General features: G+C 42.7%; 1 protein-coding gene across 22 annotated transcripts in view; it reads left to right on the top strand.

The window, feature by feature from the left end:
- SYNE1 (spectrin repeat containing nuclear envelope protein 1) overlaps window positions 1-26,581 on the top strand; it is a 475,092-nt gene extending 448,511 nt beyond the window's left edge. For 17 of the 22 annotated variants that reach the window (XM_045058221.1, XM_045058222.1, XM_045058230.1 and 14 more), the window contains 9 exons: window positions 1,607-1,749; window positions 3,596-3,722; window positions 4,821-5,032; window positions 7,398-7,598; window positions 8,915-9,043; window positions 10,586-10,798; window positions 11,822-11,914; window positions 13,293-13,351; window positions 20,900-21,851. In XM_045058221.1, coding sequence (XP_044914156.1) covers window positions 1,607-1,749; window positions 3,596-3,722; window positions 4,821-5,032; window positions 7,398-7,598; window positions 8,915-9,043; window positions 10,586-10,798; window positions 11,822-11,914; window positions 13,293-13,351; window positions 20,900-21,140 — 1,418 coding nt within the window. In that variant the 3' untranslated portion in view covers window positions 21,141-21,851. Of the gene's footprint in view, window positions 1-1,606; window positions 1,750-3,595; window positions 3,723-4,820; window positions 5,033-7,397; window positions 7,599-8,914; window positions 9,044-10,585; window positions 10,799-11,821; window positions 11,915-13,292; window positions 13,352-13,926; window positions 15,282-20,899; window positions 21,852-25,042 lie in introns of those variants that run through there. The other 5 variants (XM_045058238.1, XM_045058237.1, XR_006598411.1 and 2 more) reach the window with 4 other exon arrangements.
- Window positions 26,582-27,568: the final 987 nt, after the last annotated feature.

Here is a 27,568-nt window from a genome sequence, read left to right as displayed (position 1 = left end):
TGCTGAACCTCTCACAGCTCTGTGGCACCAGCATGTTAAGGGACCACCTTCTTCTCTTACTGCTGCAGTAGAAGCAAACAGACAAAAAAAAAAAAAAAAAAAAAAAAAAAAAAAAAACAGATATTCTGTTGCTCAACACCAAGAATAAGATTTCAGTAATCAAGTTTCAGTGAAATAACTTCTCAGTTTGTTCAATGAGAATGAGTCTCATTAGGTATAGACCTATGATCCCCATGAACAGCAGAACATCGAGTTGGAAGTACTCATCTTCAGCATCCGTGCCCGACGCCCTGCTTAACTGTAGCAGTTCAGTTGGTGACTTCCGGGGCTTGTAGACTCACGTCTGCCTCGGCAGTCAGGGCTCAGGGCCCCTGTCCCAAGTCCACCACCTGCATATGTGGTCTCAGGCCTGCCGTTCATCCTCTTGATCTCAAGGGCCACGTAGAAGACAAGGGGCGAGACCAGATGTTTGGCTCTAAACACAAATTATAATTGAGTTTAATAAGTCTTACCCTGTACAATAAAGGAAAATGGCACCAGTTTTGGTTAATGTTGCACTAGACAAACTATGGTTCAGGGTAAACAATTTCGAGGAAGGTGGAGAGAATAGGGTTCAGGCACAATGATATGATATGAATTTCAGACTTATTAGTTTACACTTACGTGTTTGAAGAAAAGCTAAAGGACAGGGAGCGAAGTAGCATTACCCAAACAGTGACTTCTTGCGTGACTCCCAGGGAGAGACCTCTTCCAGGCGTATTTAGAAGACCTTTTTTCAAAAAACAAATTAATAAAGCTTACTAATACATGTTCTGCTTTCACCCTGTGTTAGCTTCACTGTGACAATCAATGTTCTTGTTCAGTCCAAAAATTATAATACATACACACACACACGCGCACACACACACACACACACACACACACACACTAACTTTTCAAAAAGGTGTTACATTGAAAGGCAATGAGCCAGGAGTTCCAGACTATGACTAAGAGCATGCTTAGATACAAGTGCTAAAATCTCAGCTTTCTCCTGGTTTTGCTTTGGGGTTTAAACAAAAGCAAGCCAGTGGTAGTTTGGTATCTCCACCCATCTCTAACCTGAGTTGGTCTTTTCCTGGTTAACGTAAAGTCCTGCTTTAAATGAACGGTGCAGCCATCTGGGACTGTCTTCTACTGAGCACCGTCTTCTACTGAGATGCAGAAAGAAAACAGGATTGTATCTTTTCCTGTGTGTTAAGTGCCTGCAGAGAGAGTACGAGAGATCGTTGTCTCCTGGTTTTGGAGGAGCAAAAGGTTTTTCGGAGAGGCTTGCCACAGCTACAGCATATAGATTTCCAGGGAACCACCTGGAAGAGGAGCAGACACACGGGCTGCTAGAACCCAGTGCAGAGCCTTTTGCAGCATCTGGTCGGCTGGGACTCTGTAGCCAAGTGCATTCATTGATTGGTCTAGTCACTTGAACTTCTAACTCACCAGCACGTTAGTACTAAATTTGCTTGGTAATTATCCACACGTACGCCATTTCTATACCACCTTAGCTGAAGTAATTTCTCAGACTTCTCAATGAATGTCAGGGGTGTAAAGATTCTTGTGCTTCACACTGCAGGAGCCCCCAGTGCCTTAGAGTCACAGATCCGACAACTAGACAAAGCCTTGGATGAGAGCCGTTTTCAGATGCAGCAAACTGAAAACATCATCCGCAGCAAAACCCCCACCGGACCAGAGCTAGACTCCAGCTACAGAGGCTATGTGAGTACCCTGACCCTTGCGATCCCAATATGTACCTGGAAATCACAGTTGTGTGACAAAGAACGGTCCGTCTGTGGCGCAGGGCTTTCTGAGCTCTCTAAGCACCATGCCACCCTTGAACTCACGGGCTTGGGGGTACAAAACGAAGCCCCGCTATGTTACCTTTTGAGTAAAACTGGTCTGTTCTCAGACCCACTGAACTACTACAATGACCAGCCTGTTCCTTTACCCGCAGAACTCAGTGAGATCCATTTAACTGAAAGCAACAAAATGCTTTGGCTCCCAAAAGTGATTGGCATTTTTCCAAATTCAGCTAATAAGTTTTGGGCCAAGGTTATCCTTGGAGCAGCAGATTTAGCTAATAGATTACTAACACGGAGATTTTATTTAGTTCTTCTCTGGGGTTTATTGATTCACTTACTGGCCTTGGGAATGTTTTTTATCCTCCGTTGTCAGTATGCTCATTTTGGAGAAAACAAATCTGACTAACAAGAAGGATTTGGGGAAAAGATGGCAAGAGATTGTATATATTACTAAGTTCTGTTTTCAAAGTTCCCACCTAGTAAAGTATATATTAACTTTATTTGCTCTGCTCAACTTACCAACCAACTTTTTCCCAGACAACTACCCATTTTCCTGTATACACTTGAGCAAGAGAATGTAAACGTAAGTCTCTTCCATGGCTTATTCCATCTCTTCACACCCAAAAGATTGCCGAGTAAAAGGAAAGAAAAATTAATTTCCCTAAGTCTTGAAAACTCAACTTTTTGAAACCAAGGAAGAAAACTGGCCCTGTGTTTTTGGTGATATTAATGTCTTCACATTTATAGAAGAGTAATCAATCATGAGTTTAATTCCTGTCCAGTTTGTCCTGTTAAACCTGTTTCTATTATAGTGAAACCTCTTTTTTTTAATAAGGTTTTGGGGAGCCTGGGTGGGGCCGTCAATTAAGTGGCCAACTCTTGATCACGGCTCAGGTCATGATCTCACGGTTTGTGAGTTCGAGCCCCACATCAGGCTCTGCGTTGATGGCAAGGAGCCTGCTTGGATTCTGTGTCTCCTTGTCTCTGCCCCTCGCCCACTTGTGCTCTCTATCCAAATAAACTTTAAAAAACATTTTTTTAAATATAATAAGTTTTCATGGTGACCATGCTGACATCACTAAGATTATACTCAACCTCAATCAAAAATAGTCCAAGTAAGCAAGGTGATTTGTTAAAGGCCTTGAAACGTGACCTTATGGTTGGTATAGGAGGAGTGCTTTGAATACTGTGCATGACATTAAATGTGGAGTTACCCTTTGATGTTAGAGTTGACTCCCTTAACACCTATTAAACATTGCTTCAGTTTTCTTATGAGCAGCTGGCTTTAATAGTACTTTCTGCTTTTAAGTATTTTAATTATTTAATGCAAAAAAATGTTCCTTTGAGATTTGTGGTAACATTATTGTTCCCACATTTCAATTTAAGAAAGAAGAAGCAACTTGCCAAAAATTATACATTGTGTTGCCAGCTGAGAGCTCCGAGTTTTAAATCCCAGATTGCTTTTTCGTCTGTTTTGATTCAGAAATTTAAAAGAGATTTTGAGAGATTCTCATGCAAAAGGAAGTATGCAAACTGTATCTTCAAGGCATTGCCTTGTGTGTATATGACTATGTCCTATGTTTAAGGAGCATGTTTTTGAACTTGACTTTTTTTTTTTAAGCAGATTTTTTTTCCCCACACACAACAGTGAAACACAACCACTGTCCTTTTTAAGGAACTAGAAAGACATTTTCCCTAGAAGTTCTTGCCATCGTGGGAATCTGAGAATTCCGTGACGGGGCCTGTTTGCTTTGTCTTAACAGATGAAACTACTGGGTGAGTGCAGCGGCAGCATAGACTCCGTGAGGAGACTGGAACACAAACTGAAGGAGGAAGAAGAGAACTTTCCAGGCTTTGTTAACCTGAACAGTACGGAAACCCAAACAGCTGGTGAGTGAGTGGTGCTCAGTTGAAGAAAATGAAATAAAAGAACCTGAAGCATCTGTGTTACACTGTACTGATCTCATTCCACGCTGTTCTGTCTAGAGAACTTTCCTCCGTGTTATCTCCTCCTGACAGGATAGAGGGGTCAACAGAATCACAGTGTTTTCTTCCACATGCCATTTATTTTATTTTATTTTATTGTTTTGTTTATTTTTATTCCTGAGACAGAGAGAGAGAGAGAAAGAGAGAGAGTGAGCAGGGGAGGGGCAGAGAAAGGGAGACAGAGGATCCTAAACGGACTCTGTGCTGACAGCAGAGAGCCTCATGCCGGGCTCGAATTCATGAACTATGAGATCATGGCCTGAGACAAAGTTAGATGCTTAACTGACTGAGCCACCCAGGCACCCCACACATCCCATTTATTTTAATGCTCTGTCTCTAACATCTCCTGTCTGCCATTTTTTATGTATGCTCTCCCAGTTCTCCTGCAGAAAGAAACCAACTGAATGTTATCTTTGTGCACATTACCGCTTATTACTTCCTAAAACTCTTTATGGTATTAAATCCTATGTAGTTTTCTTTTACCGCATTACCATTAAAAATGCAGATAGGGGGCGCCTGGGTGGCTCAGTTGGTTAAGCGTCCGACTTCAGCTCAGGTCATGATCTCACGGTCCGTGAGTTCGAGCCCCATGTCAGGCTTTGTGCTGATGGCTCAGAGCCTGGAGCCTGCTTTGGATTCTGTGTCTCTTTCTCTCTCTGCCCCTCCCCTGCTAATGCTCTGTCTCTCTCTGTCTCAAAAATAAATAAAAATATTTTAAAATTTTTTAAAAATGCAGATAGTATAAACACAGCCACTATACTGGGGTTTTTTTGTTTTTATTTTTTATTTTTTGTTTTTTGGGTTTTTTTTTGTTTTGTGTTTTTGTTTTTTTTTTGTTTTTTTGCTTTTTTTTACAGCTGACAACAACAGAAGTCCCTGTGAAAATTACTTTTCTTTCTGTTGCTATTTAAAGTTAGCCACCAGTGTATGTTTAAAGCGTTTCCCACACATTCTGCCTGGAGAAAGACAGCTCCCTATCCTGTGTGTGTCACGTCCCGCCAGGTGTGATCGACCGATGGGAACTCATCCAGGCGCAGGCCCTGAGCAAGGAGCTGAGGATGAAGCAGAACCTCCAGAAGTGGCAGCAGTTCAACTCTGACCTGAACAACATCTGGACGTGGCTGGGGGAGACGGAGGAGGAGCTGGAGCGGCTGCAGCACCTGGAGCTCAGCACCGACATCCAGGCGATCGAGCTCCAAATCAAAAAGCTCAAGGTAGCTGCCCTTGGCCTCTCCCAGCGCGGCCAGCCAGAAAGCTGCCACGTGGGACGCCGGGTCCGATGAAGCCACTAGCTCTGGCTGGTCTGCTGTCACCTAGCAGCAGGGGAGCCGTGAACAGAAATGAGCAGGGATGCTCTCCTCTCCCCCAGCATCCCAAGTCAGTATTTATAGAGAAGGTTTGGAAGGGCAGAGAGATGCACCACGTTGCAGAACTAGCCCCCCTACCCCCGTAAATAACCATGTATGATCTAATGACTTGGTTCCTAAGAAATGACCAATTAAAAGTTCACGAAACATCCAGGTACCTCTCGGACCTATTTAACCTCTTTCAAAGGAAATACGGAAATGACCAGGTTCCTGCAGGTCTCTCTCTAGAGCTAGAATGGTTTCCTCTCCAAGATCATATCTTTGTGGGTTCGCAGAGACCTATTGAAATTGTTCGGCATTCTGGAATCAGCAGAACATCTGAAATAGATTATAGTAGCGGCAGAAGGAATTTTCAGTGTAACGAATAAAACAAAACGAAACCATGGGAGTAATTACAGTAACACACCTGGCACGGGCATTTGATTTTGGCCTGGACGGGTGCAGTGCCCACGGTAATGTTCTTTAGCTCTGTCTCTAGGTCTTAATGGTCCTCCTTAGCAGAGCTCTTGAAATGCATTAATATGTGGGGACTTTTGCAAGAATACTGTGGATTGAGAGCTCAGTTTCGTTTTAATAGCTCCTTCAGTCCTTTCGTTTTGTTTGGAGAACATCAAGATGTGCTCTTCCTTAGAATGGAGTTACCCAGGCTCTCTAGGCTCAATGATTAAGCGTGCTGCCTTTGTGTCTCACTGGTTTCATGGACGTTATTTCTTTGGGGGTGATGTTTTTGTGGCTTATTTCGGTTGTTGTTTGGTTTAAATTGTCAAACAGAAAAGTTTGTTGCTCAAATGTCTTCATATAGAACAGCTGCGGCAGTAGCCCCATCAGTTTCCGGATGAAGCATCAGATGGGAGATGTGATTTACATTATCTGGATTATAAAATGCATTTTTCTCTAGAGGACTTAAATTATTTTAGTTCCTCTCTGGGAAAGTGTAAGGCAGTGTGCACTATGACCAAACTCCTTAAAAAGTTGATGAAGCAAATGTTGGCCAGAGTCTGAGACCTGAGTGAGATTAGGGTGGAGAAGTGAGACCTTGAAAGTCAGCTTGTGTGATAAGAAAGAGCCACCCTCTGCCTTCCCAGTCCTTCCTATCTGTTTACTGAGGATGAATCCGTGGAATAACCAAGTATCTTTCCACAATATCTCTTGATCTTATAATATCTCTGTGGCTGAATCTATATTACTGCATTTTAAGAATCTACTGAAAAATAAAGTTAAGACAAGCTGGAGACATAACAGAAATGTTGAGGACTTATAAGAAAATGTAGCTGGCGTAGATGTGATTTGCTGACCCTAACTAGTCTGAGGATGTTTAAACAGTACCCAGATACTGAATTAGTAATGCATAATCATGTGCTGCATGAGTTCTTAGAAAAGTTGTAGATTTGTGGGAAATGCGTAAAGCAAAAGCCAGTTGCCTAGTTTTCTGTGATCTCAAACTAAATTGGTTAGCTGTTGAAATACCCAGTCCGTTCTCTTTGCCATCACAGGAATGTGGCTTGTGACACAGGCAGGGTTCTCACCCTGTGGGCCACTATCTGTGCCTTTCGAGTCACAACAGCTGGAGGCTAGGGCCTGAGAATCTGCTTTCTTAGCAAGTTTCCTATTTTTTCCTTCTGCACACAACTGTGACTACCGCTGGTCTAGTGAAATGGGATTCTTGCGCTAGAATATTCCCTGCTGTTGAACTCCTGTGATGTGAGTCGAGTTAATCATTCCCCTTAGTTCACTGCACAGGGTCATTGATGCTTTCTGCAAAGTTACTCTTAATTTTGCTTATTTTACCTGTTTCCTCCACTGTTTTTTAATCTCCATTCCCGAAGCCTATGGCAACCATTCGTAAATACTTCGCGAGTATTCTTACTAAATTCTTGGTTCATTTATGCATGAAAAACATGGATTTGTGTGTGTGCACATGCATTTTAAATCACATGAATGCTAGTTTACAACACACATTGTTCTGTTTCTGACTCTTTCACTCTACCCCGTATTTTAAGATACATTCAAGTTGTCGAAAGTACATCTAATCCATTTCCTCTGTCGTCCTCAGTGATGTGCACCACTCTATCCTATCTAGCTATTGTGTTAAGGCCGGTTTTAATTAATGGATCTCTTAATTTGAGTGAAGCATTTCCTGAGGACTTAAAATAAGTTTTACTTGTTTTTATTGCCATATTCTTTGTTTGGTTGTTCTCCTTTCTCTTTTTAGGAGCTCCAGAAGGCTGTGGACCACCGCAAAGCCATCATCCTCTCCATCAACCTGTGCAGCCCCGAGTTCACCCAGACTGGCAGTGAGAAAAGCCAGGATCTGCAAGATCGCCTGTCCCAGATGAACGGACGCTGGGACCGCGTGTGCTCATTGCTGGACGAGTGGCGGGGCCTGCTCCAGGATGCACTGATGCAGTGTCAGGTTCGTGGGGCTTTGGGCGGATTATGCTCCAGAGTCCGTCATTTTCAGCGTGGCTGAGTCTGTGATTTCATTTATCAAGGTCACTTACAGGGATGCAATTACTTCCCAAAGTCACGATTTGAATAAGAGAACTTTGTGCCCAAACTATTCATTACACTGGAGAATTCGTACATCTGAACAGGAGTTCAAGCAGCTGGACCCCATCTTTTACCCAGCTAATGAGATTATTCCCACAAGTTTATCTCAGCCCCAACTCATTCATTCATTCATTCATTCATTCATTCATTCAACACATATTTACTGAGCACATCGGCAGACATTTCCTGAACGTGAAAGTGAGCATTACAAATATTTACTTACGCATTCTACCACAATTATTTGATGAGTTCCCACTCTGTGACAGATATTGTGCATAGCGGTCAGGATACAGCACTGTCTCTACTTTTGTTGGAGAAGACAAACAATAAAAATGCAAATAAATGCTTAATCAAGATGCTTACAGGTGTGGGTGATAAGAATAACGGAGAAAAGCCACTTTGGGAAAGAGGTAAGGAAATGTCTGAGTCTTGGAGCTGACACAGAAGGGATATTGCCATGAAAGAGACAGAGCCAATGGGATGTCCCAGAAGCAGGAAAGGGCTTAGTGTCTTTAAGGTCAGAAAAGAGGCCAGTGTGATCAAAATGTAGTCAGAGAGGCAGGGAGTGATAAGAAAGATTAGGGACATGGTCAGCAGCCAGATCATGCAGGACCTTGTAGGTCCTGGCCAGGAGTATTTTGCATTCTGAGCACAACATAAGCCTTCTTTCCAGGTTTGTATTTGCCCCAAGAAAACCTTGAAAGCAGGTACCCAAGCTGTTGTTTCCCCCTGCTCCCCCGCCTAGTCCAGTGCTGTCCACACAGAAGATCTTCAGTAACTATACATTGAATAAATGAATGAACAAATGGATGAATGAGGGATATAAGGGACTGGATCAAGGCCTTACAAGAGGGGGAGGTTTGAATACAGAGAAGAGAGGGGAACAGAGCTGCTTCCTTCCAAACTGTGCAGTGACCCTAGAAATTGAGTATTTGATGCCAGTTTTTCCTTATGTCTAAATCTCCCTCGCATAATAGACTAGATGCTTTTGGTGAGAATGTGAACTTAGATCATTACAACAGCGCCAGTGCCTTCCTCAGAAAGGAGTCGTGTGTAAGATCTTAAATCCAATGTGCCTTTGCCAGTGGTAGCAATTGTAAAGAAGGGAAATTTAAGCTGCGAGGGAAAGAACAATATATTAAGATGGTTTTATACTCCATGTTTCCCCCCCCCCCATAGGATTTCCATGAAATGAGTCATGGTTTGCTTCTTATGCTGGAGAACATCGACAGAAGGAAAAATGAAATTGTCCCTATTGATTCTAACCAGGATGCAGAGACACTTCAGGACCATCACAAGCAGCTTATGGTAAGATATGTGGCCTCCTGCAGCCGCTGGTTATTTTTAGCAGCGATCCATGTCATTTACAGAAAAAGAATGTAGGTGATTATATATAATACACACATGTAAATATATAAAATATATATAATATATATGTATAACATATATATTCTAAAGTCATTGCTCTAAAGTCATTGCTTCTAAAGTCATTGCTCAATTGCAGAGATCTTAGAAGTTCTTCATCTTAGTAGATTGTTTTTATTAAAAGAGATCTTTGGCACATTATACTTATTTTTAATTTAAACTGTATTTGTGACATCTACGTATAAAGTAAAAGTATATTGGGCGGCTTAAATTTTATTTTTATGGACATTGAAACTATTAAAATAGAAAAAGATGCTTAAGACTTCTTAGAGGAAATTAAGGGTACCAGATTTAACAGTGTCCTTGTCACCAAGTTTTGTGAAAACTAAGACAAGGGAAATATTGAAAGTTATTTTCATCACCTGACAAAAAGAAACCATACCAGTTCTCAAGGAGAAAGGAACTTATTCTAGCACTGAATTCAAAAGGAAATTTGCAGAATCTCTATGTAGATTCTTCTACAAAGGACTTTGGACAATATAATGCAAGTGTACTTAAGGGACTTTATAGAAGACAAAGAAGTATATTTAAGTTCCATTAGGAGAAAATGATTTGCATTTCGTAGCTTTCTGTATTTTTAAAATGTTATTTCTGAACATTTAGTACTCACTAACCTAACCAACAGAATTGGTAGCTTTCAATTTAGTACCGCAAATGTCTTAGAAACCAAGAGGAAATAGCTATGCAGTGGCATTTTTACTGACTTTTGACCTGAGACATTAGTTGTAAATGATGAATTACTCATATTTCCTTTAAAAAAAAACCCTGAACAAATCCAGAGTATACTTAGACATGTGTATAAAATATTACATTATTGAAAATATTTGTGGGGCACCTGGGTGACTCGGTTGGTTAAGCGTCCGGCTCTTGGTTTTGGCTCAGGTCATGATCTCACAGTTAATGAATTCAAGCCCCGCATTGGGCTCTCTGTCTCTGCTTGGGACTCTCTCTCTCTCTTCTCTCTGGCCCTCCCCTGCTCTCTCTCAAAATAAATAAACTGAAAAAAAATTTTTTTAATATTTGCTATATTTATATGTTAATATTTCACTGTTTAAAAGAATATCTTATGTCTCATTTGCATGATACTTTCTATTTTAGGCATTTTCACATTTATTCACCAAGTTGAACCTTCCAATATACTTACTGTGGACCAGGCAGGAAGTAGTATTATCATTTTACCCAATGGGAACACTTGAGATTGGAAAGGTTCAGGGGCCTTATAGACTGTTTTTGGCAGAGGCAGGGTTAGAACCCAGACCCCTTATTCCCGAATCCATGGGCTGCTTCATTCTTCCCCGTGTAAGCACAGCATTCAGATACTCAGGTATAATTGTCCACTAGGTTAAACTGATATCATCCCGCCCTTTGGGAATTTCCCCCGCTTATCAGAAATTCTTCGTAAAATATTTCTTATCGTATGCATAGCAAATAAGGCATGAGCTATTGGAATCCCAACTCAAAGTGGCCTCACTGCAAGACATGTCTTGCCAACTACTGGTGAATGCTGAAGGCACAGACTGTTTAGAAGCCAAAGAAAAAGTCCATGTGATTGGAAATCGGCTCAAACTTCTCTTGAAGGAGGTCAGCCGACACATCAAGGAGCTGGAGAAGTTATTAGACATGTCAAGCAGTCAGCAGGTAAGCTCTAAGCAGGCATCATCATGTAGCGTTTCTTACCAAAGAAGCATCATCTTCATCCATTTTTAGAAGGACTTTGAATGTGGTACTTGTCGGAATAGAGTGCCCACTCTCAATCACTGCTCTTACGAGTCCCGTGTCAAAATAAAAGAAAGCGACTCAAACTTTTGTGATAGGACACTGCTTTTGATTCTGTTACATCAAAAAGACCTCTTGTGATTGTTACTGCTAACCCTTCACCATCACTATCGTGGCATTGTATTTTACCTTGTTGGTTTAAGAATGCGCATGTTTTCAGTAACACAGCTGTGGCAGATCGTAACCAGTCGTTGCATGAGAGTTTTGTGTTTGAACCGTAGAAGGCATGAAGTCTCCTGGCAGCAGTTAATTCATGGAAAATGTCCTCTGCTCATTTGCCTTTTATATATATATTTTTTTCTTAAATCTCCTACCTCGTGGTAGTATTATGGGTTTTGAGAAATTCATATGTAGATCCAGAGAGGCTGGGTAAGACTTCAGACATTCAACTGTGAGATCCTGTTATGAACACACAGGCACCCTGCCCTTCTCTAAGCATGCAAAAGCACATGCTACTCTGAATAACAGAGGAGTGCTAGAAATACTACAAAAGCGGGCTCCTGGATGAGTATCTTTTGCTTCTAACTCAAATGAATTGGTTTCTCTCTGGCCTGAGAGGCCCGTAGCTGAAAGACAAGATTCCTTCCCCTCCTTCACTTCCACTCATCCACATCCACGCTGCTGGGAAACAGTAAAGCTACAAGCAACACAGTAGTAGCAAAACTATACCTATATTTGCCAGCCGGACCAACTTTACAACCAGGAAAGCCTAATCCCCTAGAAGATTAGGTTCTGTCCTTGTAGTTGTCTGATTCTGTTTTCCCCAAGGAGTGGTTTGGTTTTTGTGGAGGGTGGGTGGGGACGGGCTGGGAAATGCATTGTGTATCACCAGGCCATCACAGCTTTGGAACACAGAGCCATTAAAAGAAACTGTTTCCTATGTAGGATTTGTCTTCCTGGTCTTCTGCGGATGAACTGGACACCTCGGGATCTGTGAGTCCTACATCAGGAAGAAGCACCCCGAACAGACAAAGAACGGTAACTTTCCACTAGTCGTTTTCACTTGGCCCACGGGAGGGAACACCAGGGAGTGAGAGTGTCTATACCTACCGCAGGGACCACAGGCTCCCCCCGGGAAAGCAGGAGTCCCCGTACGGAAGAGGGTTACCACAGTAACACAGAGAAGAGTTGTTTCCTCAGCCAGGCCGCGGGCCCTCCCCGCACGCACTCGGGAATGGAAAAGAGCAGTTCTGGTTTTCAAAAAAAAATAGGGCTCAACGTGTGGTTGGTACAGGGAGACAAATTACTTCTCTTGCTCCGAGGGCCATCGCTACAATGGTGTTCCCTTGTTCCTTTGGTGGCTCCTCCCTTCAAACTACCACCACCATAGTCCACCTAAAAAAGTAGGTTCCGTGTAAAGGGGCGCCTCAGCCAGAAGCAGACAAAACTGTGAGTGTCTCATGAGACCATTGAATTTATGAGACAAGCGGAGGTTCTGCTGACTCGCAAGCAAAGAGACTCCTGAAGGTGGTTCTCCAGGTGTTTGTTGACTGTGCTGCCCCCCAAGAGGCAACAGCTCAAGAAGACTCACCCACAAAGCCTTTCAGGGGCTGCCTCACTGGCATTCTGTGAGGACAAAAAGACGAATCTGGCCCCTGCTCCCCTCTATACTTTGATTTCTCTGTGTAATTAGAAGCTTGTTCTGTTTTGTTATTTATTTATTGATTTTTGTCTGGCTTTATGATTATAGTCATTTTTATTCCATCCCATTTTCCTTAGTTTTTAGAAATATGATTTCATTTGTACTTTTGTTATAAACACTTAAGTTCTATGCTGATAAATGTTATTATTTAGGATTGTTTTTTACTACATTCGCTAGTTTCCTATAGATCCTAGTTTAAGAATGTGAAGGAATACTGGCTTTTCGAGTCAAATTTTAGCCCTTACTTCACCGATCAGGTCTTCTTCCCTCTACAAAGAACAGTCTCCTGTTGCCATTGTTATTTTTTAGCTGCCAAGGATTTTAATATGAATTCAGTGTTCTAGAAGATGAAAAAATATGGCGTGGCATGGCATATGGAACTTTATATTTATTGTAAGTAAATACAGAGAGATCCTTGGCTTGTGTAGAGTCATTTGTGTTTCTACCATGCGAAGTGGGGGAAGATATACCCACTGTGGTGGGGACTCCTGAGCCACAATTCATGTTTATTCAGTGACTAATGATAGAGATGTGAATCTGTTTCACTTCTTCAACAGAAGAAAAGCCAGTTTCCTGACTTCATGGGTACTGATCATTTCATTTGATTTGTTTTTCTTTTGCTGCACTTTTAGTTTAATTTTTTTTTTCAGTAGCTTGTCTTTATTTGCCTGGACTGAACATTCTTCTTTCTTTACCCCTGTTCATTGCAAACAGCCACGAGGCAAATGTAGTCTCTCACAGCCTGGACCCTCTGTCAACAGTCCACATAGCAGGTACCTTATTCTCCTGGTTTCCACACTGTTCTAGAACTCCAAGAGGATGATGAAAATTGTCCATGATTTAGATAGGCCTCTATCTGGTCTTCCTCAGGGTAGTTGAGAAATTACTTGTTTCGTCCCACACCCTTTCTCTACTAAATTGGGAAAGACTTTTCTAAGTGCAAAGTATAAGTAAAGCTCAGAGCACAAAACATTTGGATCCTGCCAAAATTTTATCTAACTGTACGTAGGCCATCTGGTACTTTTCACCAAATTGTATTCTGCGTGCGCTTAAGGATTCCATGCGATGGATGGCACAGCCACCGTTCGATTCATGGCAGACTTTCATCATCCTCTTTATTTCTAGATTTTACAATAAGACAGGTAATAGATCAATGAATTATTTACCATTCACAGAACCCACAGATCTGAATAAAATATACTAACATCCCCAGCTTTTTATTTTATTTTCATGTTTTATCCAGATTGTGGGTTTTGAATTCTCAAAATGGCAAGTCCTAACTTGGTATTATTTAAAACTTATAAGCACCTTCTCTCTTCTGCTTATCCTAAAACGTCTCTTCTGCCAGCACACTCAGTCACTCACCTTCCTGACACTTGGCAAGCTCTTTCACGCTGGAAACAAGGGCAGTCAGTGCCCCTGCCCGGGAACGTCCAGAGAGCCTACTCACAGCTGCCACTCCGCGCTTTACATCTGGCTTCCAACAGTCCATTGTTTCCGCACTTAGCGGTGCTTTGCCTTCTTCGTTGTTGGTGTGATGTCTGTGCTCTCCTGCCCTTTCACTAATCAGTTCATATTCCCTGAGACAACTTTTTAAAAAATGAAAACACTGTCTTTGGAGCTGATTTTTCATTCCAGTCCCAAGCAGTTCACTGCTAAAGTAGTTTGCCCCTCTGGAAACTTCTCACCACCGAGCTGGAATCGAAATTCTTGAAAGGAGGGTGAGGGGTAAGGAAGTGTAGAACTGTAAACAACCCCTGAGTAATAGTTTTAGTTTTCCAGCTGTGTGCTGAAGAGACTGGATATTTTATTTGGTCATTCCTACTCAGCCGAAGCAATGCAGAATGTACTTTGATGTGCTTTCTGGTTTTAAGTCTCCCTTGACTGTACTTTTTCTTTTTTTCATTCCCTTCGGTTTGGTTTGGAGACAGTTTTGGGGGGGGGCGGGGTTTGTCCATAATGAAATACCAATAATGAAATATGAATGGAGAAAAACTCACAAGGATTTTTGAAGCTAATGATGGACTTCTACCAGTGCCCTGATGTTGTCTTAGTCCCCTACAAGAAAAGCCTATCATCTACTATAGCCAGATCATTGTTTTGTCCATCTTTTCTCCACAAAATGCTGAGGTGCCATGAACAGAGATGGGGACTGTCCCCATAGCAGTCCTTCTAGGATACCAGAGATGAATTCTTTGGCTGACGTACATGATGGTGATGAGAAGGGAAAAGCTCTTATATTATTCTGCGACACCAATGGCAACCGCCTTTTGGTTTCCCGATACCTCATCAGTCTGCTCCCCCAATTCTTTCAGACAGTCGCACAGGTCTTCTGAAAATGTCAAAGGCATCGTTTCTTAGGGCAGCAAGTGTTTCAACACGTCTCCTAACAGGGCTTTGCAGCTGGGACAGCCACATTCTCGCTGTGATATCCACAAGGCGCCTTTCAGCTCTGCTCTGTCCAGCGCTGTTTATTAACATCTTTCTGAGCACACGGCACAGTATTTACTTTGCTACTTAGAGGGTCTGGAATACAAGTGATCTACACCCGAATGGCAGACGTCATCAAACACCTTGGCAGACAGGCTGTGGTTGAACATTCTTGGACCTCTTGACTTTTTGGCACTTCTGCTTGGGTGCATCCAACCCCGACAATGGAATGCAGAGTCTGCTGGGAAAGAATTAACTTCACTCATAATCCAGGTTGTCACGGTGTTCCTTTACATTGACACTTGAGTGTACCTTGTGTTTGATCTTGCACTGGTCCAGCAAATTTGAAAGGCTATGGCAGAAGCACAAAGTTTAGAACGTTGACCCCGGCAATCTACAATAGAAAATTTTAGACATGTGTTCTTCCTAAGAGACGGAAGAGGTGGAGGTGGAAGAAAGTGGGTATCAGTTTGAAGGAAGGGGTTCTTATATTATTTCTGTTGTTTAAGGGCTGATGTGAATGCAGTCGCTTATCTGCTCTATATGGTTTCAGTTTGATTTTATGGCCACTGTTCTATGTCCTCTTACATAATATTCTAAGCCCACATATAGATTGATGCCATTATTTACTGTACACATACTATGTTTAGACCCTGGGCTTATAAAAGTAATATCGTATGGCTCCTGCCATTAAAAGACCTGCAATGTCTCAGAATCTACAGATTCCCTAAATCAGTTACAAGGAGCTCCTCAAGACTCCTGAAAAATTATAAACAGTTGAAAAATATCATGCATATATTCACAGTACCTACTCATCATTTTTTAGATTAGAGAGATTTAAGAAGTAATGCTTACGATGGTCCAGCCGGAATGTTTTCCTACTTTTGACTTAAAATTGTCTAACTCAATCACCAGGAAGTCTTCAAAACTCTACTGTGGATTATTTGAAGTTGACAAATAGAAAGATTTAACTCCAAATTCCAGAAAGACAAAGGAATAATTGCCCTGTAGTCTGGATACAGGGAAGTGATGACCTCATTCCAAAACCTAACCAAAAATTCTAACATGCAAAACTTCCTTGGACACCTTTGGTCTCTAGCACCTTCTGCACAGAGGACCCAGATGGAATGAGAAGTCATTCCATGAGTCAGTTTCTTATGGAATTTTTCTTCAAGTCTTTTCTCTCAGGCTGCTCCCTGGGGACCCGCTTACTCATAGCCTTCAAAGAGCCTCTCTTCTAGGACAGGCTGGCACCACAGCTGAGGACAGTTATGGGATAAGGCTCCAATATGTTTTTCTTTTCTGATATTTTGAGGTATGCATTCCCAGTGTTTCCCAGGAACAAGTCAGCCACTTTGGCAAATGCGTCACATCTTTAAAGGCACTACTAATGAATCAGGACTATTTTCCTGGGAGAAAAGGCGGAGTACAGCTGATTCCCAATGGTAGGAGTTAGCACACCTTTGCTTCAATAGGATGATAAGATAATAATGATAAATTGTGACATTTATTTAGCACTTAAAGTGTCCTGAGCACTATGCGAAGCACTGAATATGTATTACTTCATTTAACCCTTACCACACCCCCAGGGCATGGCTATATTCCCAATTGTACAGACAAGGACACTGAGGATTAGAGGCATGGAGATTTAAGATTTGAACCAGGTCTACCTGACTCTGGATCCTAGCTCATGAATCACTTCACTCTGCCAAAGGGCTGTTGGTGGGTGGGATCCTTTACACAGCCAGCTCCCGGGCTTGGACTACCACAGCCTGCCTTAAACTGCTTCAGATGAGCCAGTTCGAACAATAAAAAATATTATTTTTTCTTTTTTTTTTTTTTTTTTTGAGAAGACGGAAATCCTAAATTGATTCTGGAAATTTGTCTTCTGTGCCACATATGCAGGGAACAAAGATTATTCACACAAGAGCAGGCAGCAAGATCAGATACAACCTGGGTATCTCCTCAAAATAAATTCCTACTACTATCCTGGCAGTGTTAACTAACAAGTAACAAAATGAATTGAGAGTTTCTTTTCGCTTGCCTTTAAATAATTTATGCCCACAAGTAATTCATTTTGTTCTCCTTGATCGTGTAAACTCTTTGAGATGAGTCATCCTTTGTACACGCTGTCAGGACTCTTACGTGCCTTGCTCATACTTTTCTTTTGTGCGGTGTGTTGTTCTATACAGCTTCCTCGGCTACCATCTTCCTTCTCCCACAACTATACGCATTTTGGGAAAGAGATGAAAGCAACTCCTGGACAAGTCTTTACCCCAAAATTTGAATGAGTGAGAAAAATTATAAAATAAATATTTACTTGTAGAGAATAAGCACATTTTGGCTGGACAGAAATACCTCCATCGATTAAGTTCCTTGGATAAGTTTACACGTTTCATTTTTTCCTCCTCTATAAACACAGTTTCAGCTGGCATCCATTGATGTAGTAAGGCCATTGGAGAACGATGAGTGACCAATGAGTTGTCTTTGTTCTTTCCCTTGTCAAATTTCCCAAGACTTTTGATGCAGGTGGTCTTAGGTCAATAGATAAATACTAAAAGTGCCCCTGGTACCATTATCCTGTTGGTATCAGAAGCTGTAGCTCAGGCTCGTCCTAAGAAGAGGCAACATTGGGCACGTTGACACCCTGGTAGTTGCCCCCAGTGGGTGGCAGTTTTTCACAGTAGATAACGTGGACATTTCTAGGAGCAGTCAGCTGCACAGAAGCTTACTAATCACTGTGTGTTCCCTTTGTCCCTATCTCGGCCCATTACGCCTCCCTAGGTTAGCATTTTCAACATTAGAAGGCACACACTAATTACATTTTAATAAGGAATGCTCTGATGCTGTTAAATGTGCCATGTCCTTCAACAGAGCCCATATTCCAAAGATGATGACCTTTCTAGTTTTTCTCAGGAGTGGACTTGTCAATGGGCAGCTCTTGTTTTGATCTTGATCTTTGGCTTCATTGCTAAAAGAAGATAATAATTGACAAACAGAGGCTATTCACCTCTGTCAGCAAAATTGCATTATCAATTACACGCATAAATGTGTCCATAACTGATGTCCTTAAATGTCTTCTAAAGAAAAAGGCTCAGTTGGAAATCCCCTCACTTTATTTAAATGTTGAATAATGAGGAAATGTGGAGCTGTCTTCTGTCCTCCTGTTGTAACTCACCCAGTGACAGGTGGCAAGTGTTGTTTGTCAGGGCGTATTTTCAGGTCAAGGGAAAGATATATTGAAGGAAAATTCAATCCAGAGTTCGTAGGTAGCTGTCTCATTCTTCTCACGACACTTTAAGGCAAACCATTGAATTCATACACTGTCACAGCCAAAATGATTTTAGGATATTAATGCACCCTTGCCTTTGCAAATGAGAAACATGAAGACCAGAGAGACTAAATTACTTGCCCAAGGTTGCACAATTCCCTCAAACAAAATGCCCTCGTGTCCATAGACTGACTTGATCTGTGGGGCTTCATGATTAGAGGCATTTGTTTTAGACACGAGGAAATCACTCACTTCCAAATATTGTAAGATACAAGTATCGTCTCCTTTGTTTCTACACGTGAGATACCTGTGACATAAATGTGACCTGGACAACTTTCACTCGTGTCACCAAACAACAGAATGTTGCAGAGAATGTGGTTGCCGAGCAGGGACGTGAGAACCCTGGCTTCCTGCTAGAGCTCTTCATTTAATTGTGTGATTTGTGGCCAGTGATTTACCCTATCCATAGAGGCCAAGTTTGGGGAGTTAAAAATCTCAGGGTGGAAATCTCAGTTCTGCCACTTGCTAGCTGTATAACCTTGAGCCAGTTACTTCCTCTCTCTGAGTCTCCTTTCCATCATCTATAAAATGTAGATAACAAGCACACAGAGGAGGACTATAATGGGGATTAAGTGAGAGAATAGGATAAATGCTTAGTGTGTTGCCCAGCAATTAGAAGAGTAAATGTTAACTCTCCTTAGCCACTTATCTACAAAGTTAGAAGGTGGATTAGATATTCTCTAAGGCTTTATTTCACCATGAATATTTTATAATTATGTAGCTTGAGAAGTTTCTATTTTTTCCTTCCATTAATAGCAATGTGACATACTTCATTTATGCTCTACTATATTTTCACAAAATGTACAACCTTTCCTATTCAGTTCATTAGGAATAACTCATTGGTCTTAGCATGAGGGCAGTTAATCAGTTTGACCACTAGATGGTGGTTAAACTCTTACGGTCTCTCAGTTGGTAGATTATTTATACTGACCAATTATTAGAAGACGTAAAATGTATAAAATATGGAACTTCCAAGTTGGAAGGCCATCTAACCTAATTTGAAGGGTTTGAAGAAGTTGGCACGTAGAGGTGAAATGAGTTGTTCAAGGTCACACAGCCATTAGTTTTCGACTTTGGAAAAGAATACAGTCCCAGTTTGGGCCAATGATTTGTTTTTTCATTACACTGCAAGAACTGTACCAGAAACACAGTATGGTATGTGGCTGCTTGGGGCTTCTGCAGGACTAACCTGTTCGTCTCACACCTGTCTTTGATGGTGTCATAAGAAAGCTTTGAGTACTCCCTCTGTTCCTTTTTTTAGGGGGATTATGTCTGCTTTTTATCTTAACAGTCATTTTCTTTGGGATACCCCTTCTTATATGAATATGATGTTTTCAGACATAATGGCTAACAGGATATAGCTAGAAACACAATGTTTTCGTATGAGAAAAATGTACAGAGTAACCAATATCGTTTTTCCACCTTCATATCTCTCCAGTGGCCTCACATTCAGTGTCCTTACTCTTAGTGATATTATAACCATTAGGGAACTCATACTAGGTATGGAGGAATGTGTCTCATTGGTACATAAATTCTTTCTGCTCCTGCAGTGTTTTGTGTGTGCGTGCATGCATGTGTGTTATGTATGTACAAATGCCTCTTGTAAATAACATTTCCTTCTATGACTTTTCCACTACTAACCAAACAAGACATCAACAGATGATCACAAAGAGAAAATAGTGCATCCTATAGCCAGGACTTATTTCCATATTCAATATTTTGCCGTCTTTCTTGATTCATACCTAATCTCTAATGCACTATATAAAGGGAGATGGAAAAATGGAAGTAGATAGGCAAACTTGGAACTTTGAGTCTAGAAGGAGCCTTCAAGAAGACAACCTGTTCTGCTCAGAAAATGGTGTCCATTTCCCGAAGTCACAGAGCTAGTGATAGATGGGATCGGCCTAGAATCCATGTCGTTCCACATCAGTGTCCTGTAGACCGACTCTGCTGTCGCCTTGTTCCTACAGCTTTGGAACCCACTTGGGTCAGGGTCAGATGCTGATTCAGTGCAAGATGAAACCAGGGTATGCTCTAAGATTATTTAAACTTGATGGGTCTCTGCAAGATGGCCGTGGATGTTCTTATCCTTGCTGCATGGATTTCGGCACATCCAGGATGGCTAGATGGGATACTTTGTATGATTCTGACAGCAACTAATTTTGCCTAATGGTGCTACTGATACTGTGAAACCAAAAATGTCCCACATCAAACATCCACATTTGAATTATCCTGGATCTACTTAATCTATGCTGGTAGAATGTGTATAGGGCAGTTATCTTTGTTGAAGGGAAATGTTTCACCAAATTAAGGGGTGGAATTTGAACCCAATGAGCTGCCTTTAGTTGACTGACTAAATGTTTATTTTTCATCAGGGAAGTTTCCAAAACACTCTTCATGTGGTGGTGGGAGATCCCCTACCGCAGAAGGCTGCCAGCTAATTGACGGGTTGGGTTGTGTTTGGCATGGTCCTCTAGCTTCCAGGAAGGTGAGGAAGCAAAAAGCAGCATCCATCCAGCATTTGAGATATTTGAGTTGTTTATGTTGATTCTCCTCTCAGGTCCATAAAAGGTGGCTGCGATTCCTCCCTTTCTGAGCCTCGGCCAGCTCGGTCCGGCCGGGCCTTCTTACTCAGAGTCCTCCGCGCGGCCCTTCCACTCCAGCTTCTCCTGTTGCTCCTCATCGGGCTCGCCTGCCTCGTACCAATGTCAGAGGAAGACTATAGTTGTGCCCTCTCCAACAACTTTGCCCGGTCATTCCACCCCATGCTCAGATACACAAACGGCCCTCCTCCACTCTGAACCAGGCCGATGCCAGCCGCATGTGGAGGATTTGGCCAAAAGCAATCCTACGCTAACCCAAAGAGGACCTGCATCTTGGCGAATGCCCTGGGTGTGGCAGCGTTAGCCCTCCTCTGTAGCCTCTGTGTGCAAATCATGGCTTCGGAGGGGGATGGTAAATAATGACAGGAGGAGAGCAGACACGACAGGTTGGGAAGAAATTTTCTTTGAAACTCTGAGCCTCAGCACTAAAGAGATTAAGGACCTCCATTGTTCTCTGGACGCAGTGGCCCATTCTATGCATACCCAAGGACTTCAGTAGACTGTCCAGGCACCTTTCCCACGGTGCTGCTCCATCCATTTGGTAAAGGACTCTTCCAGAATGCCATGTTGGCATCGAACAATCTACCAACCAATCAGTGCTGCAGAGATTTTAGAACCTTGTAACATACAATTTTTAAGAGCTTATATGGCACCTTTCTTTTTACCTTGTTTTCCTTTGGGGCATGGTGTTCTAACCTTTGCTTTAGAAGCACAAGCTGTAAATCTAAAAGGCACTTTTTTAAAGGTATAAAGAAAAACTGGATGTAATAAATAAGATCATGGAAGGCTTTATGTGAAAAAAAAGTTGAATGTTATAGTTAAAAAAAGATATTTATGTATGTACAGTTTGCTAAAGCCAAGTTTTGTTTGTATTGATTTCTTTGCATTTATTATAGATACTATAAAATATTTTGTCTGTGCTTTTTTCTTCCCCTTAAACAAATGACTCTAAATTTACCTATTAGGCAGACCCTTATCAGAATGTAACCTAAATGATCATTTTTGCAGAATGAGTGAAACTGAAACAAGTATATGTTAAGAGGATGATTACAGGTAGTGCACATTTAGACATAAAGGATTCTGGATGCTTCCTTTCACCCTCCTTTCCCATAGCTAGTGGTATCTCCTGACCTCTTACTCCCCAACACCTTTCACAGCCCCCTTTCTTCTCTATCCCCTTTGCCCAGTTGGAAGAAACCCCATTTAATCTCCTGACTGAGACCCTGTCTCCACTCCATCCTAAGGATCCACAATAGCCATGTGGATTTTCCTAAAGCATTCTTGTTCATGTCCCTACTGTATCCAAAGCCTATTGCTTTTCGTTGTCTACCAGAAGAAATACGGTTTGCATCCATCATTCAATTCCACATACAGTAAGATTTTACTCTGCCCTTCTGATCTTGCCAAGCCTTGGCCCTCATGGAATTGTTTGGTACTCATGGTGTTTTAATCCATCCTTGGATAATTGGAAGAGGAAGGTTTATGTAAAGCCCAGGTCTCCGGCTCCTCCTGAAAATAGAAAGCTCCGATGCATTAGGTGCATATTCCTGCGTGACAATAATTGCCGGGGTGATGTGGTTTCTGTCCCCTGAAGAACAGGAAGAGACCGCTTCTACATTCGCTCTTCCACCCTCTCAACTCCCGTCACCACTTGCACCGGTCTAACTCCTGTAGGTATTTCGTTTACAAATCCTGCTCGCTGTGGACAATTTCAACAAAGCGGAGGTACTCAAAATTGCCTGAAACTGCCTGCTGCGGTTTCCATGATATCTGTAGCCTGAGTGCCATCTCAGCATTCCTGAGGTTTACTTAGGTTTCCCAATTCCTGGGATCACTGCAGACCTTCTCACCCTATCCCTGGGGGTACCATCTGGGAGCTTGCCTGAGGTGAGTGTAGCTCTACTGACTGTTGAAAAGCACAGCCTTGTACTGTCTTACCTCCACAGTTTTCTTCTCACTGCTCCATGTCTCCTCTCTCCCAAGACTCACCTCACAAGCCACCATCAGGAAGACTTTCCTGATCGCTGTTGGACTATCTTTAAGACTTCCTTCTACTGACCTTTCCTCACGTGGCTGTTCTGCTTTCTACTGTCAGGTTATTCCTGTCTCATTCCCCATGAAACCCCACTCAGGGATCAGATCGGAGTTGCGTTGTTCTTTTTTAAGGAAGAGAAAACTGTGCCGAAGCCTCCCATCTTCCTGCTTCTGGAAAGGCGGTGAGCAGTGGCTGAGATTGGAGTTGCAGGCAGCCTCACCTGAGATTGGGCCTCGGTCCTCCCTCGCTTCCCTGCCACTCCTGCTCCGAAATCCAAGAAGTGGTGGGCCGGCCTCAGGAGCAGTCCAGCCCTTCCAGACACACACGTTGCCCCTGTTAGGGAAATCGCCACACAATGAGGCATTAGTCATGGAAAAAAAAAAGCATCACGAGACTGCAGAGCCGTCCCTTCTCCACATTATGATTCACTGACTCACTAGGCATCTCCCATCACTGAAGACAAGTGTTCCATGTGGCTGAGAAAAAAGTCCGGTTTTAAGAAAAATCTTGAGTGTCGTCTTTTTGTGCCTTTCTAAAAACCACCATGACACACACAGGGTTGCATGACTCGTGTTCCTATTAAACTTTAGAAGACTCAGACAATCCAGCATCGGAACAGAAGAAAGTGGAAAGTTCTGGCGAATGTTAGCATTGAAGAAGCCACGAGGTCATGGATATGACTGGTCTAGTGAGGTGGTGATATGACTGGTCTAGTGGTGATATGACTGGTCTAGTGAGGACCACGCCAGCCACAGTCGGGTACCTCTGCCTGGAGCCCTCACTCCTACCTACCTTTTGAGGAAGGGGACACCGGACAGCATTAGGAGCACCCTTACCTGTGCCCCCAGCTATCCTGTTAACAGAGACAGAGAACATGTTCAGCAAAGGCTTCGGGGACAAGATGAGGCTTTTAAAAGAATGTACAGGGGGTTGAAGGGCCCTCATTCCTGGAGTAAGGACTGTCAGGAGCCCTGCTGTGGCCTGGAGGTAGCGGGTGATCCTGAGGGTAGTGAGTGAGGAAGAGAGGCCATCGGCTGACCAGGAATATAGAGTTAATTACATTTGGATCATGAGATTTGCACAAGCAAACAGAAAATGTTAGAAATGGTGAGGAAAGAGAAAGACCAGAGCTAACATGGAGAAACGAAGGTTTGGAAAAATAAAAGCAGTGACTTAACAGGAAACCCAGGGAAGAGTGAAAGCTTTTCTGGAAAAGTGCCCCTGGGGAGCAGGAATGTTGCTGCCTGGAAAATGGGGTGGCAGCCGCTTCCCTTGTTTTTGTAAGAAGAGAGAAGAGAGACCTTCAAAAGGCTTGGGTGAGAAATTCAGCAAGCTGAGGTCTGAGATTTCCTGTACAAAAAGGAAAAGATCTTCCTGTAAAAAAAAAAAAAAAGACTGATTTACAGCCTATTCCCTGGGGCCAGTTATTAAGAAACTAAAGCTACAGAATTTTAGTGACAAGCCACAGAAGAGACCGTAAAGCAAAAAAAAAGGTGAGGCGAGTTGATGTATGAAAACTGATCACGGCCAGAAACACAGGGTCTCCAGGAGCTGGTGTGGATGGGCCCAAGACCAGTCCTAATAATTGGGATCTCTGCCCCCACCCCCACCCCCAGCGTCACCCACTAGTCCAGCATCACCAATGTGTCCTCGGGGAACTGTGTGGCAATGTGAGTCTTAGAGCATGTGCTGAATAGGTTCCAAAACTCCAGGCAGAGGAACATCCCCTCATATCCTGGTGTTTATCAAATGTTCACAACGGTGTATGACCTGCCTCAGACCTCGGGAGGCCAGTCTCAGCCAGGACCCCGTCACTTCTTGTTTAATTACCCATTGGGGCAACCCTTACAGTGCCTTTGGCATACAGAAGAACCTGTACTTTCCTCCACCGGTTATATCCCGAAACTTGGGGTGAGCGCAACTGAGGAGACTAGAAGGGAACCTGATAGAAATGATATCTGACTTAGGGGAGAAGAAGGAGATTAAGTCTGTTAGATCCGTCTTAATTTTCTGTCAACAAATGTCTTCTCCCTTTAACTTCTTTGTCGCCTGATTTCTGTTGCAGTGGGGTGCGTTTCTGAAGAGCGTGAATGTTAGTCTGTGGAAACGGAGACAGGTGCAGTGATGTACGAGCCTGAAGGCCATTTCCAGCTTTGTCACGTGCAGCACCGAGTTCGGGCGATGCGAAGGGGCGTTTCACCAGGAGTGGTCATTTACATTTTAGATTTAATAACACGCCGTGATACTAGACTGGTCGTCAGACCTAAATTAATCCAGAGACGATGAAGCTTAAAAGGAATGGCTTTTATTTTTCAGTTCCTGGCTTCTCACTAACCTCTCGCCCAGAGTTTAAAATATCTGCCGGGAATCCATTCGGGAATGCCACAGGGGATCCTGAAATTTGGGAAGAATCCTCCTTCAGAGGAGCAAGTGGAAGAACTGGGTGAGTGGGAGGCACTTGCTGGCCCTGAGTGGGACGTTGGGCAAAGGCAGGCGCTGGAAGAATTCGTTTGAACTGTGTTGAGGAAGGCGCATCTTGGAAGGCTAGAGAAGTCACACAGTTGAGAATTTCTAATAAAAACAAGGCGGGATGCGTGACACCATGGCACACACTGAACAACGAGGGACATTTCAGCTGGGGAGCTGAGGAAGCCGGTTGGGATGTGGACATCATCTTTCCAAAATATGAAGGCCCCTGCAAAATAAGTCAGCCTTGCAATTTTGTTTTTAACCTGTGACCTGATATGGGAGCAGGAACTGTGAAAACCGCGATTATCAGCAGAAGGTCCTTGGTCGGCTGTGCCACACCTTGACTGCGTCGATGCCACGGGTCTCCCTGCTGAATCGTAATTTCAGGGCCTCACAGATGCACCTTCCTAAGCCCAGATCCAAATCCTGCTGGGCACATCCTTGAGGCATTCGCTGGGCTCAGAAGGTAAAGCTGCCGAGCGGACAACACCATGGACAGTTCCAAGCAGTCACCCCAACATGGCTTACCTCCTGTCCCCGCCACACCCCTCTGTGGAATATACAGGGATGCCTTCCACTATAAACCAGCCTGCCCAGTGGGCTCCAAGTGCGGCTTGGATCCACAGCATCAGTGCCGCCTGGGAACTTGTTAGCGAGGCACCACTTCGGGCTCTAGGCCACCATCTGCCCCAGATTTCTCCATCTTGGGACCAGTCAACTCTCCCTCGCTGGCCACGTGGCAAGTGTCGTAAGCGATTGATTTCCACATCCTCCCTCACAGACGTGTGATGCTGCATCATCAAATGATAGGTATCCATATAAATCTGGAGTTTTGTTCTGGACTGTATCCTATGCTATTGATCTATCTTTCCATTGCTGTCTTAATTATAGCAGTATATAGCAAAACTGATTTCAAAGATCATGTATATATGATATCTATAAATATCTATAGATATATAATCCAGATATAAATGTAATAATTATAAATGTAATAATATATATAAATGTAATATATGTAATATAGATATATGGTAAATAAATAGTATAAATATGACTCTTAATATACGATTAATATACCAGCATAGTGTGTCACATACTTTGTTACAAGTTTTAATACATCTTAGGACAAACCCCATTTCTTTCTCTTTTTTAATTAATTTTTTTTTCCAAGAGAGAGTGGGAACAAGCAGGAGAAGGGCAAAGGGAGAGAGAGAACCCCAAGCAGGAGGGTCCCGCCAACGTAGGGCTCAGTCCCACAACCATGAGATCATGACCTGAGCTGAAATCCAGAGTCAGATGCTTAACTGACTGAGCCACCCAGGTCCCCCTCTTTCTATTTTTCATATGTGTCTATTTTAAAGGCTAATTGTTTTTTTAAAAATCAACCATTTGAATTCCAAAATCTCTCTTGTTTTCTTTTTTTTGTTTAATGTCTTATTTATTTATTTATTTATTCTGAGAGAGGGCAGAGCAAGCAGGGGTGGGGCAGAGAGAACAGGAGAGAGAATCCCAAGCAGGCTTTGCACTATCAGCACAGAGCCCAATGTGAGGCTCCCTCACAAACCATGAGATCATGACTTGAGCTGAAATCAGAGTCGGAGGCTTACTAGACTGAGCCACCCAGGTGCCTGTCTCTTGTTTTCTAAAGAAACATGAACATTTTCTGATCTCCTTCTCACTCATCTCCCAATTTGATGTTACTTTTTTTTTTAAGTTTATTTATCCACTTAGAGAGAGAGAGAGATGGAGACAGCACAAGTCGGAGAGGGGCAGAGAGAGAGAGCAGGAGAGAGAATCCCAAGCAGGCTTTGCACCATCAGTGCAAAGCCCGAGGTGAGGCTCAAATTCATGAACCGTGAGATCATGATCTGAGCTGAAGTCAGACACTTAACCGACTGAGCCACCCAGGCGCCCTTGATGTTACCTTTCTCTGCTTTTCTCATTTCTTTATTCAAATGGTGTAGACATACTGTCTTTACAAATTAGCTTTAGGTTTATTATTCTGTGACTTGCATTTTTAACAGTATTCCACAGACATCAGTTCATGTGTGTTCACTTCAGTGGACATCTCAGTATCTTCCTTTAACGGTTGTTTCCTTCCAGGTTTTTGCTGTCAATGCCT

Source organism: Felis catus, chromosome B2, assembly GCF_018350175.1.
Source record: "Felis catus isolate Fca126 chromosome B2, F.catus_Fca126_mat1.0, whole genome shotgun sequence".
Taxonomy (NCBI): domain Eukaryota; kingdom Metazoa; phylum Chordata; class Mammalia; order Carnivora; family Felidae; genus Felis; species Felis catus.
Note: the sequence above shows the minus strand (reverse complement) of the source record. Positions and strands in the feature narration are given on the sequence as shown.